This window comes from Oncorhynchus keta, chromosome 7 (assembly GCF_023373465.1).
Source record: "Oncorhynchus keta strain PuntledgeMale-10-30-2019 chromosome 7, Oket_V2, whole genome shotgun sequence".
NCBI classification, from domain to species: domain Eukaryota; kingdom Metazoa; phylum Chordata; class Actinopteri; order Salmoniformes; family Salmonidae; genus Oncorhynchus; species Oncorhynchus keta.
Genome location: NC_068427.1, coordinates 34,863,967 through 34,883,492, shown reverse-complemented (window position 1 = coordinate 34,883,492; position 19,526 = coordinate 34,863,967). Strand labels below are relative to the sequence as shown.

General features: G+C 44.8%; 1 protein-coding gene across 1 annotated transcript; it reads left to right on the top strand.

Moving 5' to 3' along the window:
• The first annotated feature begins 574 nt into the window (after window positions 1-574).
• On the top strand, window positions 575-18,635 carry LOC127931026 (uncharacterized). Its single transcript, XM_052521798.1, has 3 exons — window positions 575-642; window positions 13,980-14,848; window positions 18,608-18,635. Exons 2-3 carry the CDS (start codon window positions 14,220-14,222, stop codon window positions 18,633-18,635), a joined length of 657 nt encoding a protein of 218 aa, XP_052377758.1. The 5' UTR covers window positions 575-642; window positions 13,980-14,219.
• Window positions 18,636-19,526: the final 891 nt, after the last annotated feature.

Genomic DNA, 19,526 nt, shown 5'->3' with positions numbered 1-19,526 from the left:
GTTTGCTAAGTCAAACGACACCGCTGGTTCTGCTCACACTGCCCTACCCTGTGCTCTGACCTCTTTCTCCCCTCTCTCTCCAGATGAAATCTCGCGTCTTGTGACGGCCGGCCGCCCAACAACCTGCCCGCTTGACCCTATCCCCTCCTCTCTTCTCCAGACCATTTCCGGAGACCTTCTCCCTTACCTCACCTCGCTCATCAACTCATCCCTGACCGCTGGCTACGTCCCTTCCGTCTTCAAGAGAGCGAGAGAGTTGCACCCCTTCTGAAAACCTACACTCGATCCCTCCGATGTCAACAACTACAGACCAGTATCCCTTCTTTCTTTTCTCTCCAAAACTCTTGAACGTGCCATCCTTGGCCAGCTCTCCCGCTATCTCTCTCAGAATGACCTTCTTGATCCAAATCAGTCAGGTTTCAAGACTAGTCATTCAACTGAGACTGCTCTTCTCTGTATCACGGAGGCGCTCCGCACTGCTAAAGCTAACTCTCTCTCCTCTGCTCTCATCCTTCTAGACCTATCGGCTGCCTTCGATACTGTGAACCATCAAATCCTCCTCTCCACTCTCTCTCCGAGTTGGGCATCTCCGGCGCGGCCCACGCTTGGATTGCGTCCTACCTGACAGGTCGCTCCTACCAGGTGGCGTGGCGAGAATCTGTCTCCTCACCACGCGCTCTCACCACTGGTGTCCCCCAGGGCTCTGTTCTAGGCCCTCTCCTATTCTTGCTATACACCAAGTCACTTGGCTCTGTCATAACCTCACATGGTCTCTCCTATCATTGCTATGCAGACGACACACAATTAATCTTCTCCTTTCCCCCTTCTGATGACCAGGTGGCGAATCGCATCTCTGCATGTCTGGCAGACATATCAGTGTGGATGACTGATCACCACCTCAAGCTGAACCTCGGCAAGACGGAGCTGCTCTTCCTCCCGGGGAAGGACTGCCCGTTCCATGATCTCGCCATCACGGTTGACAACTCCATTGTGTCCTCCTCCCAGAGCGCTAAGAACCTTGGCGTGATCCTGGACAACACCCTGTCGTTCTCAACTAACATCAAGGCGGTGGCCCGTTCCTGTAGGTTCATGCTCTACAACATCCGCAGAGTACGACCCTGCCTCACACAGGAAGCGGCGCAGGTCCTAATCCAGGCACTTGTCATCTCCCGTCTGGATTACTGCAACTCGCTGTTGGCTGGGCTCCCTGCCTGTGCCATTAAACCCCTACAACTCATCCAGAACGCCGCAGCCCGTCTGGTGTTCAACCGTCCCAAGTTCTCTCACGTCACCCCGCTCCTCCGCTCTCTCCACTGGCTTCCAGTTGAAGCTTGCATCCGCTACAAGACCATGGTGCTTGCCTACGGAGCTGTGAGGGGAACGGCACCTCAGTACCTCCAGGCTCTGATCAGGCCCTACACCCAAACAAGGGCACTGCGTTCATCCACCTCTGGCCTGCTCGCCTCCCTACCACTGAGGAAGTACAGTTCCCGCTCAGCCCAGTCAAAACTGTTCGCTGCTCTGGCCCCCAATGGTGGAACAAACTCCCTCACGACGCCAGGACAGCGGAGTCAATCACCACCTTCCGGAGACACCTGAAACCCCACCTCTTTAAGGAATACCTAGGATAGGATAAGTAATCCTTCTCCCCCCTTTAAGATTTAGATGCACTATTGTAAAGTGGCTGTTCCACTGGATGTCATAAGGTGAATGCACCAATTTGTAAGTCGCTCTGGATAAGAGCGTCTGCTAAATGACTTAAATGTAATGTAAATGTAAATGTTAAAGGGATACTTTGGGATTTTGTTAATGAAGCAATGCATCTACATTCCAATGCCTGAAGCGGGACCTTCACAGGGGATTAACATCTGGGTCTTGTGTTTCTGCTTGCTCCTGAGGTTGTCCTTTCTCCCCTCCAGTCCCAGCACCAACCCAACGCCTTTTTTGATTGAATGCATTTGTTTTTAGTAGTTATTTGATTAGCTTAACCAACGCCCCAAAACAACTCAGCTCTTATAGTCTCATTTCAGCAACAAAATGCATCTTGTTGTTTTGGAAAAGGGAGGAAGTTACCTCTACCAAATTATGGCTCAGTGATTTATTTAAAAAAATGTTATTTCACCTTTATTTAACCAGGTAGGCTAGTTGAGAGCAAATGCTCATTTGCAACTGCAACCTGGACAAGATAAAGCAAAGCAGTTCGACACATACAACACATGGAAAAACCAAACAAACAATCAATAATACAGTAGAAAAATCTATATACAGCATGCAAATGAGGTAGGATAAGAGAGGGAAGGCAATAAATAGGCCATAGTGGCATAGTAATTACAATTTAGCAATTAAACACTGAGGTGATGTGCAGAAGATGAATGTGCAAGTAGAGATACTTGGGTGCAAAGGAGTAAAACAAAAATAATGATATGGAGATGAGGTAGTTGGATGGGCTATTTATAGGTGGGCTATGTACAGGTGCAATTATCTGTGAGATGACCTGCAGACAGTGGGTTTGGCGACGCATATGAAGCGAGGGCCAGCCAACGAGAGCGTACAGGTCACAGTGGTGGGTAGTATATGGGGCTTTGGTGACAAAATGGATGACACTGTGATAGCCTACATCCAGTTTGTTGAGTAGAGTGTTGGAGGCTATTTTGTAAATGACATTGCTGAAGTCAAGGATCGGTAGGATGGTCAGTTTAACGAGGGTATGTTTGGCAGCATGAGTGAAGGATGCTTTGTTTCGAAATAGGAAGCCAAATCTATACTTGCATGCCACGGAAGGGGAGTTGTATGGCATTGAAGCTCATCTGGAGGTTAGTTAACACAGAGGTGGATCAGAGAATCACCATCAGCAAGAGCGACATCATTGATGTATACAGAGAAAAGAGTCGTGCCGAGAAATGAACCCAGTGGCACCCCCATAGAAACTGCCAGAGGTCCGGGAAACAGGCCCTCCAATTTGACACACTGAACTCTGTCTGAGAAGTAGTTGGTGAACCAGGCGAGGCAGTCATTTGAGAAACCAAGGCTGTTGAGTCTGCCGATAAGAATGTGGTGATTGACAGAGTCGAAAGCCTTGGCGAATACGGCTGAACAGTATTGTCTCTTATCAATGGCAATTATGATATCATTTTGGACCTTGAGTGTGGCTGAGTTGCACCCATGACCAGCTCTGAAACCAGTTTGCATAGTGGAGAAGGTACGGTGGGATTCGAAATGGTCGGTGATCTGTTTGTTAACTTGGCTTTCGAAGACCTTAGAAAGGCAGAGTAGGATAGATATAGCTCTGGAACAGTTTGGGTCTAGAATGTCACCGACTTTGAAGAGGGGGATGACCGCTGCAGCATTCCAATCTTTGGGAATCTCAGACGATACGAAAGAGATGTAGAACAGGCTAGTAATAGGGGTTGCAACAATTTCGGCGGATCATTTTTAGAAAGAGAGGGTCCAGATTGTCTATCCCAGCTAATTTGTAGGGTTCCAGATTTTGCAACACTTTCAGAACATCAGCTATCTGGATTTGGGTGAAGGAGAAATTGGGGAGGCTTGGGCAAGTAGCTCTGGGGGGTGCAGGGCTGTTGACCGGGGTAGGGGAAAGCATGTCCAGGTCATTTAGAAAGGCCTGCTCGCTGAAGTGTTTTAGGGAGCGTTTAACAGGGATGAGGGGTGGTCGTTTGACCGCAGACCCATTACGGATGCAGGCAATGAGGCAGTGATCGCTGAGATTTTGGTTGAAGACAGCAGAGGGGTATTTAGAGGGCAGGATGGTCAGGATGTCCCAGTTTGTTAAGCATGTCCCATTTTAAGTCACCTAACAAGTACGAGCTCTGAAGATAGATGGGGGGGCAATCAATGTGGGACACATTTTTATGCATCCGTCAAACATGGAAGGTTTAGCATTTCCTAGATAGGTACATTTATCTGAAAATAACTTAAATGGAAGAAGGTGTTTTGCAAACATGTGGGCATTCATTTGCTCTTGTTCCAATTTATTTCATATCTCGAGAAGGTAACAAACAGGTTAATCAAATCAAGAATAGCTGGAATATTAGATTGGGGTTCCGTTACATAGAGGAGAATATCATCTGCGTATAGATTAATCTTATTTAGTGTATCTTTAGTATTATAGCCGTGTATTGTTGCGTGAGATCTGATTGCTTGAGCGACAATTTCAATGGCAAGAGCAAAAAGTAGAGACGATAGCGCACAACCGTGCCTTGTCCCTCTATAAAGGTTAAAGTGGGTGACAATGATTGGTTAGTGAGTATTCTCACACAGGTGTTCCCAGATAGAAGCTGGATCCATTTTATGAACCCATCTCCAATATTACATTTCTGTAGAACCTTCAATAGATAGGAACACTGAACTTGGTCAAACACCTTTTCGGCAACAATATTAATGGCAACGTCCACGTTGGGTAACCTATGAGAATGCATAATGTTGAAGAGGCGTCTGAGATTGAAGAACGAGTTTATGTTAGGGATAAAGCCGGTCTGGTCCAAATGGACCAATTTTCCCACTAAAGTTCTACGCCTGTAAGCCAGAGTTTTTGCAAAAATATTTTGGTCTTTATTGAGGTGAGATATTGGTCTGTATGACCCTACTTCTTCTGGTTCTTTACCCTTTTTATTAATAACTGTAATAACCGCCTCATCCAAAGTAGATGGGAGAGCTCCATCCTCACTTGGCATTAACAAATCGTTTGTGCAGGTTGGGAGAGAGAATGTTGCTGAATGTTTTATAAAAATTCACCAGGGAATACATCTTGGCCTGGGGTGTTGCCACTGTTAAGAGATTTAATTGCAGCATTCCCCAAGTGAGGATGGCTTTCACTTCAGCAGTAATACATTTGTGAACTTCTTTGAGGAAATGATCATGATTATTAGAAAGCAAATGACGGACTCCTCATTAAATTTAGGTATTCCCTCAAAGCTCAGTCGTCCCGAGTCTGCACAACTCTGCCAGGACCTAGGATCAAGAGAGACTCAAGTGTTTTAGTACTATATCTCTTGACACAATGATGAAAATAATCATGGCCTCTAAACCTTCAAGCTGCATACTGGACCCTATTCCAACTAAACTACTGAAAGAGCTGCTTCCTGTGCTTGGCCCTACTATGTTGAACATAATAAACGGCTCTCCATCCACCGGATGTGTACTAAACTCACAAAAAGTGGCAGCCTCTCTTGAAAAAGCCAAACCTTGACCCAGAAAATATAAAAAACTATCGGTCTATATTGAATATTCCATTCCTCTCAAAATGTTTAGAAAAGGCTGTTACGCAGCAACTCACTGCCTTCCTGAAGACAAACAATGTATTCAAAATGCTGGTTTTAGACCAGACTGAATTACCTTTTGATGGCATCAGACCGAGGCTCTGCATCTGTCCTCGTGCTCCTAGACCTTGGTGCTGCTTTTGATACCATTAATCACCACATTCTTTTGGAGAGATTGGAAACCCAAATTGCTCTTTCAAGGTTTTACTGATAACCGACAAAGCATTACATGGGCTTGCTCCTACCCATCTCTCTGATTTGGCCCTGCCGTACATACCTACATGTACGCTACAGTCACAAGACGCAGGCCTTCTATTTATCTCTAGAATTTCTAAGCAAACAGCTGGAGGCAGGGCTTTCTCCTATAGAGCTAAATGTTTATGGAATGGTCTGCCTACCCATGTGAGAGACACAAAATCGGTCTCAACCTTTAAGTCTTTACTGAAGACTCATCTATTGAGTGTGGTCTGGCCCAGGAGTGTGAAGGTGAATGGAAAGGCTCTGGAGCAATGAACCGCCCTTTCTGTCTCTGCCTGGCCGGTTCCCCTCTTTCCACTGGGATTCTCTGCCTCTAACCCTATTACAGGGGCTGAGTCACTGGCTTACTGGTGCTCTTTCATGCCGTTCCTAGGAAGGGTGCGTCACTTGAGTGGGTTGACTTACTGATGTGATCTTTCTGTCTGTGTTGGATACCCCCCTTGGGCTGTGCCGTGGCGGAGATCTTTGTGGGCTATACTCGGCCTTGTCTCAGGATGGTAAGTTGGTGGTTGAAGATATCCCTCAGTGGTGTGCGGGCTGTGCTTTGGCAAAGTGGGTGGGGTTATATCCTTCCTGTTTGGCCCTGTCCGGGGGTATCATCGGATGGGGCCACAGTGTATCCTGACCCTTCCTGTCTCAGCCTCCAGTATTTATGCTGCATTAGTTTGTGTCGGGGGGCTAGGGTCAGTTTGTTATATCGGGAGTACTTATCCTGTCTTATCCGGTGTCCTGTGTGAATTTAAGTATGCTCTCTCTAATTCTCTCTCTCGGAGGACCTGAGCCCTAGGATATCGCCACAGGACTACCTGGCATGATGACTCCTTGCTGTCCCCAGTACACCTGGCCGTGCTGCTGCTCCAGTTTCAACTGTTCTGCCTGCGGATATGGAATCCTGACCTGTTCACCGGACGTGCTACCTTTCCCAGACATATTATTTGACCATGCTGGTAATTTATGAACATTTGAACATCTTGGCCATGTTCTGTTATAATCTCCACCCGGCACAGCCAGAAGAGGACTGGCCACCCCACATAGCCTGGTTCCTCTCTAGATTTCTTCCTAGGTTTTGGCCTTTCTAGGGAGTTTTTCCTAGCCAATGTGCTTCAACACCTGCATTGCTTGCTGTTTGGGGTTTTAGGCTGGGTTTCTGTAGAGCACTTCGAGATATCAGCTGATGTACGAAGGGCTATATAAATAAATGTGATTTGATTTTGAATTGTTTCTCGAATTTCTCTGAGAGATATTTACTCATTTAGGAAGCTAGAATCTTCCTGGTTCAGGGCAGGGAGACTACAGTCCTCCAAAATGTTTTGCATAATTAAAGTGTAACGATCTGCTTTAGATGTACATGTATAGAGTTTCGTAAAATTGACGGAATCTGTCATTGATGTCATTGGGGGAAGAAAGTAATTCCCCAGTTGTGAATCATTCGGTCACTCTCAGTTTCTCAATGTTGTCTGGCAAGTAATTTGTGCGGTTTGTCACCAAACTCAAAATAGTTTTGCTTGGCATAGAGAAAATATTTATCAATTTTAGCTGAGAGAATCCAATTACATTATTTTTTAAAATATTTTATTCTATTTGAGTAGCATGACTAGCATCCTCCCTATCCAGTAAGGGAATTTGTCCCACCGGTTCTACAAATTATTCTCGGCTTTGCCTTCTCCTGGCAGCCTGAAATGAGATGATACAGCTTCTCAAATAAGCGTTCAGTATGTAATTTGGTCTTGAAGATGTTCTCTGAATGTCAGTTCTGTGAGGAGGTGAGGATTAAACCTCCAGACCCTCTCTCTTAATACAATGTCACCCAATCTCAGGGAAAAAGTGAGTGGACTGTGGAGATTATAATGTCATGATATCTCACATTATAGTAATAAGGGAGTCATTTAGCATAAACCAAAATGTAGTCAATTCGGGTATAAACATTGTGAACATATGAGTGAAAGGAGTATTCCTTAACGATAGGGTAAAAATTAATTTCACAAGGATTACGGATAGAGAAGCATCTGCTCTTGGTTCCATCAATTCCTCTTTTTGTGACCGACGGTGCGAGATCCTTAATAAAGGATCTTTTGATTCTTACCATACAATAAGTGACAGAACAATTGAGTGCGACCAGAGATCAAGTGACAGTTAAATGTTGATCTAGAAACCAAGATTACAAAAGAGAGAACATCTGACCAATGTGGAAAACATTCCTGACTAACTTGTGCAGGAGACAAAGAAAAACAAGTGGAAAAAGTTTGAGCGTGATACTGCGGACTACAAGCAGCAGAAGGAATATTTCTGGAGGAATGGCCGGAGACAGCCAATTGGCACTACCCATGAGCAAGCTGGAAGGGTAAACGAGGGCCACTAATGTGGAGATCAATCAACTCCCTCACATCTGACTCCAGTGACCAATCCAGGTTCCGGAGCATCTTCTTTTTTGGAGAATCGCGTTGGACGATGTCATTAAATAGGCCGTCATCATGACCACCGCCCACCTTGCGTCCCCGCAAGAAATGCAGGAGAGGACTATGTACGAAGACGGCAACACCCAAAATCCCCGCCCCACACACGGAGCAAGACACGGTAATAAACCTGTCGCATTTTCATCTGCCCTATGTAAGGGACTATCATTTGTCTCAACATCTCAGGCCAAGGACTGTGATACAGTTATAGACTTTCAAAAATGTTTCAGTGGTTTGAGATTGACTGAGTTTTTGGGTATGGGCTTGCTCCCTATGTACCTGCCAATGTTAATCTATTGAACAATATTAGTAACCGGACAGGAAACAGCGCTAATGTTTTTCCCATTGATAACCTGAATGACAATGAACCTGATTCTCGACCTGAGGAAATGACAAGGGAAAATACATATTTTAAGAGGAAAAGCACATTTCTACCACCTAAAAGAAATCCCTCTCTTGAAAAATATTGCCGCCTAGTTGAGAAAGATGAACATAATCTCCTGGCTAAGAAAAAAGAATACAAGGTATTCCACAATATGTCCAAGGCAGAGAAAGAATCTCTTATGGAACTGAAAAATGACTCCAGTATCATTATACCGACAAAGGAGGTACAATAGTGATACGAAATGCAGCAGACTATGAAAAGGAAATTCTGAGACTTTGTGATGATGAATTTTACAAAAGACTCCCAAAGGACCCTACCAATCAATTAAAGTCTCTGATCCATGATAAATTGTCTACATTTTTGAATGAAGGGGAAATTACAAAGACCGAATATGAGTTTATGAATGTTGACTACCCAACCACACCTGCCATATACGTTCTACCCAAATTCACAAGAGAATGACACCACTTATACCAGGCAGGCTCATTGTGAGTAGTAATGGATCTCTGACAGAGAATATCTATACCTTTTGTAGACCATTTTGTGAAACCCTGGGCGATCTCCCTCCCCACATATACTAGAGACTATTGATTTTAGAAATGTTTTGAAATCTGTGGACCATATCCCTGAAAATTATATTATGTGTACTTTGATGTTACCAGTCTATGTACTAACATCCCCCATCAGAGCGGCCTAGAGGCCCTCAAGTTCTACCTCAATGAGCGTCCCCCTAATGCTTGTGGACTTGGCTCAACTGGTACTAACCTCCAACTATTTTTTTCTTCAGAGGAGTCTTTTTCCTCCAGACCAAAGGGACAGCGATGGGAAGCACTATGGCTCCAAATTATGCTAACCTATATCTAGGAATGTTTGAAAAACAGGTGGTGCTGAATCCAGACCTTAACCCTTTTCTCTCCAATATTCTTGTAACGGTCGTCGTCCTCCTCTTCTGAGGAGGAATAGTAAGAAGGATCGGAGGACCAATGCACAGCGTGGTATGTGTTCATTATATTTATTTATAACTCAGAACACTAAATAATAAAACAACAAAGAGAACGAAATGAAACCGAAACAGTCCTGTACGGTGCATACATAAAACACAGAACAGAAAATAAACACCCACGAAACACAAGTGGGAAAAGGCTACCTAAGTATGATTCTCAATCAGAGACAACTAACGACACCTGCCTTTGATTTAGAACCATACCAGGCCAAACGCAAAACGGAACATAGACAAACCCACCCAACGCACACCCTGACCATACTAAAACAAAGACATAATAAAAGAACTAAGGTCAGAACGTGACAATTCTCCTATTTCAGAGATATTTGGATTATATTTTCGCGATCTATACAGGCACCCAGGAATAACTTTTGGAATTCCATGCTTACCTAAACTCTATGAATGAACACCTTCACTTTACGACCTTTCAGAAATCAGTTTTCTTGATGTGATGGTTATTAAGTACAAAACCTCCCTCTCTACTGATCTCTATAGGAAACCAACGGACAGGAATGCCCTCTTAGAGGTGACAGCTGTCATCCACATACACTTATTAAAAGTCTCCCTATAAGTAAATTCAGTCGTGTCAGAAGAATATGCAGCTCTGATGGTTCTTATCAGGAACAGACCACGGGCCTCACACAAATATTAAAGGAAAGGGGGTACAAAGACAATTGGGTAAAACATGCCAATGGATCGTTTTGAAGGTCAAACACAGTTGGAAAGCCATCAACGAAAAGTCAAAGAAAAAACAGAACATGTCCCATCATGCTTTAACCAATATTCACCACTGGCGAAGGCATTTAAGGATATTATCAGAAAACACTGGTGCATTATTGATACTGACCCATAATTGAAACCCATTTTTAAATATCCCCCACGTATGGTTTTTAAAAGACCCCCAAACGTGAGAGATATTGTGGTTAAATCTGAATACCCACCAGAGAAAAGGGAAACTTTTTTGGACAAGGTTCCAGGGGGTAATTACAAATGTGGCCAACGTGCTCAATGCAGCTTTACGTACAAATGCAACTCATTTACCCTCCCCCACACAGGACAAAGATTTAACATCAAAGGCCTGACTACCTGCATGTCCACCAATGTTATTTACATGTTGAAATGTCCTTGTGGTCTGTCTTACATAGGGAAAACCCGTAGTAGGCTTAAGACACGGATCAGTGAGCACAGCAGCAATATGCGGACAGGTGAGACAAAACATCCGGTTGCTACTCATTTTGTACAAGCTGGACATTCCATTAGCTCTCTGAGATATGTTGGAATAGAAATGGTCAAGATGTCACGCAGGGGAGGGGACATTGAGAGGAAACTAATTGAATATTGTATATATATTACAGTAAATATTGATCACATTCCCTGTGTATTATCAAATATTTTGATACATTGAATGTTAATATTGTGAAACAATGTTATACATTTGTTCCGTCTTGTTTCAGGAAGTGATGTCACTGGGTACTGCACCTATATATAGGACCTTTCACCCCCAGCTGAGATATTGAGATATGGACGCCTGATGAAGACCTAAGGGTCGAATTGTTCTTAATAAATATCACCTGGTAGCATGAGCAGCAGTGTGCGGCATTTTCATTTCTGTTAACAATGTTTGCCCAGAGATACTCAGTTGAGTTACAGATGTAGAATGGATCTCTCCTATTACGATCACATAGCAACCCTCTTAATCCACAGTAGTGGTTATGAGGAAAGGGAATTATTTTCCGTACCAGAATCTCTGTGCCTCTCGTTTTGACGGAGAATGATACATTTGATCCACCTACATTTAAGTCTGCTATGCTATTGTTTTTCAGATGTGTTTCTTGAAAAAATATAATATCAGACGAGAGTGATTTCAAGTGGGCTTGGAGCTTGCCTCTTGATAGTTTTTCTAAACCCCTTTACATTCCAGGAAGTACATGTAAGTCCCACCCTCCTCTCGTTTGTAGTTCCTATGGTGGCCTGCATAATGTGCAACTCAATAAAACGGTATGCAAGCGCACCTGCATAACTTATAACTCAATAAAAAGGTATGAAAGCGCACCAAACCATCAAGAGCAGCATAAGTAGCACTTACACTAGAGCAGTATCCAACCGACCACTTCTCCACAGCAAGCACCCTTACCCCCCAACCTTCCCCAACATTTACCCTCCCATTCAACCAACCTTTAACTAGCATATACAAAGACATAAAAAAATCATAACATAACACACTGTCTGGTCAATGCCAAAAATATACAGCACGGCCTCGAACGAGAGGTAAAACCGAAATAAAATCCCAAATATACGTTCACCTCTCACTATCCTAGAACTTCTACTAACATATGAACTAAGGAGGCTCCTGCAAATCAAGTTTTCAATTAGCATCTAAAAAAAACAAAAACAGAATAAGTTGCAACGTAAACGTATTACGCACTTAAGCACCATCCTGGATCGACCCATGAGATAAGCAAGTTAAAACAGCTCAAGGTTATATTGCTGAGTAATGCAGGTCTAAACTTAAACCATCAGCAACCGATATAGGCAGCAGTACATTTACATATTGTGGGTTGGGAGATTGGAACAAGGACCTTACTAAATTAAGCGTACTCCCCCATTATATATATGTAAAATATGAAATAGAAAAATCTAAACTAAATAAAATTATGTGTGTCAACTATGTGTCTGTCTATCCCTGTTCTCTCCTCTCTGCACAGACCATACAAACGCTCCACACCGCGTGGCCGCGACCACCCTAACCTGGTGGTCCCAGCGCGGACGACCCACGTGGAGTTCCAGGTCTCTGGTAGCCTCTGGAACTGCCAATCTGCGGCCAACAAGGCAGAGTTCATCTCAGCCTATGCCTCCCTCCAGTCCCTTGACTTCTTGGCACTGACGGAAACATGGATTACCACAGATAACACTGCTACTCCTACTGCTCTCTCCTCGTCCGCCCACGTGTTCTCGCACACCCCGAGAGCTTCTGGTCAGCGGGGTGGTGGCACCGGGATCCTCATCTCTCCCAAGTGGTCTTTCTCTCTTTCTCCCCTTACCCATCTGTCTATTGCCTCCTTTGAATTCCATGCTGTCACAGTTACCAGCCCTTTCAGGCTTAACATCCTTATCATTTATCGCCCTCCAGGTTCCCTCGGAGAGTTCATCAATGAGCTTGATGCCTTGATAAGCTCCTTTCCTGAGGACGGCTCACCTCTCACAGTTCTGGGCGACTTTAACCTCCCCACGTCTACCTTTGACTCATTCCTCTCTGCCTCCTTCTTTCCACTCCTCTCTCTTTTGACCTCACCCTCTCACCCTCCCCCTACTCACAAGGCAGGCAATACGCTTGACCTCATCTTTACTAGATGCTGTTCTTCCACTAACCTCATTGCAACTCCCCTCCAAGTCTCCGACCACTACCTTGTATCCTTTTCCCTCTCGCTCTCATCCAACACTTCCCACACTGCCCCTACTCGGATGGTATCGCGCCGTCCCAACCTTCGCTCTCTCTCCCCCGCTACTCTCTCCTCTTCCATCCTATCTTCTCTTCCCTCTGCTCAAACTTTCTCCAACCTATCTCCTGATTCTGCCTCCTCAACCCTCCTCTCCTCCCTTACTGCATCCTTTGACTCCCTATGTCCCCTATCCTCCAGGCCGGCTCGGTCCTCCCCTCCCGCTCCGTGGCTCGACGACTCATTGCGAGCTCACAGAACAGGGCTCCGGGCAGCCGAGCGGAAATGGAGGAAAACTCGCCTCCCTGCGGACCTGGCATCCTTTCACTCCCTCCTCTCTACATTTTCCTCCTCTGTCTCTGCTGCTAAAGCCACTTTCTACCATTCTAAATTCCAAGCATCTGCCTCTAACCCTAGGAAGCTCTTTGCCACCTTCTCCTCCCTCCTGAATCCTCCCCCCTCCCTCCTCCCTCTCTGCAGATGACTTCGTCAACCATTTTGAAAAGAAGGTCGATGACATCCGATCCTCGTTTGCTAAGTCAAACGACACCGCTGGTTCTGCTCACACTGCCCTACCCTATGCTCTGACCTCTTTCTCCCTCTCTCTCCAGATGAAATCTCGCGTCTTGTGACGGCCGGCCGCCCAACAACCTGCCCGCTTGACCCTATCCCCTCCTCTCTTCTCCAGACCATTTCCGGAGACCTTCTCCCTTACCTCACCTCGCTCATCAACTCATCCCTGACCGCTGGCTACGTCCCTCCCGTCTTCAAGAGAGCGAGAGTTGCACCCCTTCTGAAAAAACCTACACTCGATCCCTCCGATGTCAACAACTACAGACCAGTATCCCTTCTCTCTTTTCTCTCCAAAACTCTTGAGCGTGCCGTCCTTGGCCAGCTCTACCGCTATCTCTCTCAGAATGACCTTCTTGATCCAAATCAGTCAGGTTTCAAGACTAGTCATTCAACTGAGACTGCTCTTCTCTGTATCACGGAGGCGCTCCGCACTGCTAAAGCTAACTCTCTCTCCTCTGCTCTCATCCTTCTAGACCTATCGGCTGCCTTCGATACTGTGAACCATCAGATCCTCCTCTCCACCCTCTCCGAGTTGGGCATCTCCGGCGCGGCCCACGCTGGATTGCGTCCTACCTGACAGGTCGCTCCTACCAGGTGGCGTGGCGAGAATCTGTCTCCTCACCACGCGCTCTCACCACTGGTGTCCCCCAGGGCTCTGTTCTAGGCCCTCTCTTATTCTCGCTATACACCAAGTCACTTGGCTCTGTCATAACCTCACATGGTCTCTCCTATCATTGCTATGCAGACGACACACAATTAATCTTCTCCTTTCCCCCTTCTGATGACCAGGTGGCGAATCGCATCTCTGCATGTCTGGCAGACATATCAGTGTGGATGACGGATCACCACCTCAAGCTGAACCTCAGCAAGACGGAGCTCCTCTTCCTCCCGGGGAAGGACTGCCCGTTCCATGATCTCGCCATCACGGTTGACAACTCCATTGTGTCCTCCTCCCAGAGCGCTAAGAACCTTGGCGTGATCCTGGACAACACCCTGACGTTCTCAACTAACATCAAGGCGGTGTCCCGTTCCTGTAGGTTCATGCTCTACAACATCCGCAGAGTACGACCCTGCCTCACACAGGAAGCGGCGCAGGTCCTAATCCAGGCACTTGTCATCTCCCGTCTTGATTACTGCAACTCGCTGTTGGCTGGGCTCCCTGCCTGTGCCATTAAACCCCTACAACTCATCCAGAACGCCGCAGCCCGTCTGGTGTTCAACCTTCCCAAGTTCTCTCACGTCACCCCGCTCCTCCGCTCTCTCCACTGGCTTCCAGTTGAAGCTCGCATCCGCTACAAGACCATGGTGCTCGCCTACGGAGCTGTGAGGGGAACGGCACCTCAGTACCTCCAGGCTCTGATCAGGCCCTACACCCAAACAAGGGCACTGCGTTCATCCACCTCTGGCCTGCTCGCCTCCCTACCACTGAGGAAGTACAGTTCCCGCTCAGCCCAGTCAAAACTGTTCGCTGCTCTGGCCCCCAATGGTGGAACAAACTCCCTCACGACGCCAGGACAGCGGAGTCACTCACCACCTTCCGGAGACACCTGAAACCCCACCTCTTCAAGGAATACCTAGGATAGGGTAAGTAAGGGTAAGTAATCCTTCTCACCCCCCCAACAAGATTTAGATGCAAGTGGCTGTTCCACTGGTTGTCATAAGGTGTATGCACCAATTTGTAAGTCGCTCTGGATAAGAGCGTCTGCTAAATGACTTAAATGTAATGTAAATGTATTTTTTTACAAGTATTAATTATATGGACACACATATATACATAAATACCACAGGAGGCTGGGGAGAACGGGTCCAACGGCACATAACACCAACATGATTTTCAGGTGTCTGACGCCATCCCATCTGCCCCGCCACAAACATCACCAAGAGCCCCCGCAGCAGCCCCCCCCCACACACAACAACAACAATAATAAATATATACAGTACCAGTCAAAAGTTTGGACACACCATCTCATTCAAAGTTTTTTCTTTATTTTCCCTATTTCCGACATTGTAGAATAATAGTGAAGACATCAAACCTATGAAATCATGATATACGCACAAGTATTTTCAAAGTAGCCACCCTTTGACATGACAGCTTTGCACGCTCTTGGCATTCGCTCATCTAGCTTCACCTGGAATGCTTTTCCAACAGTCTTGAAGGAGTTCCCACATATGCTGAGCACTTGTTGGCTGCTTTTCCTTCACTCTGTGGTCCAACTCATCCCAAACCATTGTGATTGTGTAGAAAAGGTAATCTGATGCAGTACTCCATCACTCTCCTTCTGATCAAATAGCACTTACACAACCTAGAGGTGTGTTGGATCATTGTCCTGTTGAAAAACAAATGACAGTCCCACTAAGCACAAACCAGATGGGATGGCGTATCGCCACCGCAGAATGCTGTGGTAGCCATGCTGGTTAAGTGTGCCTTGAATTCTAAAATAATCACAGACAGCTACCCAGACTGTTTACTCCCCACCTCACGCTGCTACTACTCTCTGTTACTCTCTGTTATTATTTATATATAGCCACTTAACAACCCTACCTGCACAATTACCCCATTTACCTCGACACCGGGTCACATTGACACATTGACTCTGTACCGGTACCCCCTGTATATCGCCCCGCTATTGTTATTCACTGCTGCTCTTTAATTATTTATTTTTCTTATCTGTTACTTTTGAGCTATTTTCTTAAAACTGCATCGTTGGTTAAGAGCTTGTAAGTAAGCATTTCACTGTAAAGGTGTTTTTTGTGTGTTTTTTTCCTCTTGTTTTTGGCGCATGTGACAAAAAAAATAAAATGTGATTTATTGTTTGGACCTTAAATTTAAGCTGTTCTGGTGTCTATATGGGTCCACAGACTCAACACTTTCAGTATTTATTCAACAGTCTCACTCTTTTTTTCTACAATGGAGAATTTGCTGTGGGTGTCCAGTGATTAGTTTTCTGTCACCAGGAATTGTACCCATCAGAGAAACATGCAGCACATCTCCACTTTTACAGATACAGACACACATTATACCCATGAGCTGATGAGGCTCATTATGTTGACCAATATGGCAGTCACCATGTGATTTATACTGCTGTTATATGCCTTTTAGTGAATGTGGTATGGTATACCACTACATTTGTATTGGCATACTAGAAGGCATATCTGGAGGCAATAATAACTTACTTTCTCATTCTGAGTCCTATGGGCACCGGTGCACTAAATAGGGAATAGAGTGCTGTTTGGGAGGCAAACAATGACGGCAATCTATAGCAATCTTTAGCTAGAGGGCTCCTGAAGTAGAATCTTTGTCTCAACCTGTTGTGGTCTAGCACTGTCTTTTTGCTAGCTAGGGACATCTACTTTAAGTGCTGTCTGTCTTCCCGGTAGCCTACTTGGTATGTGAACTTTTGACTGCTCATAACTTGCAGCTGATTGTTGACACATCATCCAGGATTAACGGGCAGGGCAATTTGTGATTTTTGTTGTTATTGTTGTTTTGATAATCAGTGGCTATATTGGAGGGGGAGTGGTTTCACTTCTTTTCAGAGTACATAATCAGCTTCTCAGGCTTCATTTCTATGTGCTTCAATCTACAGCTAGAGAACCTCTGATATCTAGAATCGTTGTCTTAGTCTGTTGTTGTCTAGTACTGTATTTTTGCTCCCTAGGACTGCTCATAACTTGAAGCTGATTATTTACACGTCAAACTTGATAAAAGAGGAACTACACCAACTGATTTGTTTAGTTTGTTTGGCTTACTCCTCAATAAATTCTGTCGGACATGACAGAAGCCAAATGTGAGATGGCTTGGAGATGTGTTTTAATGTGTGTGGTTATTGGGTCTGTCCTTGCCACCATCAAGACACACCCTTCTGTCAGAAGGGCCGCAGCTGTTTACCCCCACTCAATCACAACAAACAAACCTCCTGCAGGTTGAGTTCAAGTACTGCCAGATGTATAGTGAGATTCATGAGGAAGCTTATAGCCCACAGAGTAATATGAGAAGAATGCAGTTGCTGAATTTATGTAGATATTCTAAATGAAGTGTTTTGATAACTTGGCCTCCAACTGCTCTTAAAGGCTAGTAAAACTAAATGCATGCTCTTTAACCGATTTCCGCCCGCACCTGCCCGCCCGTCTAGCATAACTACTCTGGACGGTTCCAACTTAGAAGATGTGGACAACTACAAATACCTAGGAGTCTGGCTAAACTTATAAACTCTCCTTCCAGACTCATATTAAGCATCTCCAATCCAAAGTTAAATTTAGAATAGGCTTCCTATATCACAACAAAGCCTCCTTCACTCATGCTGCCAAACATACCCTCGTAAAACTGACCATCCTACCGATCCTCGACTTTGGCAATGTCATCTACAAAATAGCCTCCAACACTCTACTCTGCAAACTGGATGCAGTCTATCACAGTGCCATCCATTTTGTCACCAAAGCCCCATACTCCACCCACCACTGAGACCTGTATGCTATCAATCGGCTGGCACTCACTACATATTCGTTGCCAGACCCACTGGCTCCAGATCATCTATAAGTCTTTGCTCGGTAAAGCTCCGCCTTATCTCAGCTTACTGGTCACGATAACAACACCCACCCATAGCACGTGCTCCAGCAGGTATATCTCACTGGTCATTCCCAAAGCCAACACCTACTTTGGCTGCCTTTCCTTCCAGTTCTCTGCTGCCAATGACTTGAACGAATTGCAAAAATCGCTGAAGCTGGAGACTTATATTTCCCTCACTAACTTTAAACATCAGCTATCTGAGCAGCTAACCGATCGCTGCAGCTGTACATAGCTCATCCATCTACCCACCTCATCCCCATATTGTTTTTATTTACTTTTCTGCTCTTTTGCACACCTATCACTCCAGTGTTAATTTGCTAAATTGTAATTACTTTGCTACTATGGCCTATTTATTGCCTTACCTCCTCATGCCATTTGCACACACTGTATATAGACTTTCTTTTTTTCTATTGTGTTATTGACTGTACGCTTGTTTATTCCATGTGTAATTTTATATTGTTGTTTGTGTCGCACTGCTTTGCTTTATCTTGGCCAGGTCGCAGTTGTAAACGAGAACTAGTTCTCAACTAACCTACCTGGTTAAATAAAGGTGAAAAAATGTACACATATATATATATATATAAAAAGACAATACAAGTAAAAGTTGTGTCTAGTAAAATGTGAAATTCTGAGTTCCAGGTCTCTCTCCATTCAGGGACATCCATATCAAGCCCATCTGTTAGTCTGGACTTCATCACATCATCTTGAAAGTCCATACATGTTTCTGTGAACACATAGTCACTGTTCAATTACAAATGGCAGTTCGGCAGTGGTGTAAAGTACTGAAGTAAAAATACTTTAAAGTACTACTTAATACCCAGTTAGTAAACAGAAAATAATCTGTCCAAAATTGCTAATATATGCATATAATTATTATTATTGAATAGAAAACACTCTAAGGCTTCTAAAACCGTTCAAATTATGTCTGCATGTAAAGCAGAACTCACAGGGCAGCCATTCTCCCAAACATTCTCTGTCAGCAGTAAAGTTGGGCCAACTTTGACGTCATCGCCCCCACCCTTCACAATCAGCTACGGATCTGGGAACAGTTTCTATGTCTTCAGCGCGATGTCTCCTTGCAATGGGGCGTTTCATTGTGAAAATCGCGGGCTAAAACATTCGGGTCACGCGAAAATACATGCACTCTCATGCGCACGTCGCGTCTGGAGATCCCTTTGTTCCAGGAATCATTACATGATGTGAGTTTGTCTGTTCGAGTTGAGAATTGTTTTGCACGTTTAGAACATCCTAAAGCTTGATTCTGCACTTAGTTTGACCAGTTTAGTCGACATATAATATATAATTTTGAAGTTTTGATGCGCAACTCCTCGAATTTTGGCTGCATTTCAGCCGGAATTTGTCGCGTTGGATAACCCAAAGACGCAGACTTGAAAGCCAAACGCTGTTTTTGGTAAGTATGACTCCTTGCACGACTTCTGATCGAAGACCATCAAAGGTAAGGGAATATTTATGTGGTAATTTTGTGTTTCTGTTGAATCCAACATAGCGGAGAAATATTGCTAATGTCTGAGCGTCGTCTCAGATTATTGCCTAGTGAACGAATTCTGTAACGT

What these genes read in the sequence shown, in the direction of transcription:
- LOC127931026 (XM_052521798.1), top strand. Translation starts at nt 14,220, where the DNA reads ATGACGGATCACCACCTCAAGCTGAACCTCAGCAAGACGGAGCTCCTC. An exon ending in CGCTCAGCCCAGTCAAAACT is followed by an intron (nt 14,849 to 18,607) that starts GTTCGCTGCTCT and finishes CTCTCCATTCAG; the next exon opens with GGACATCCATATCAAGCCCA.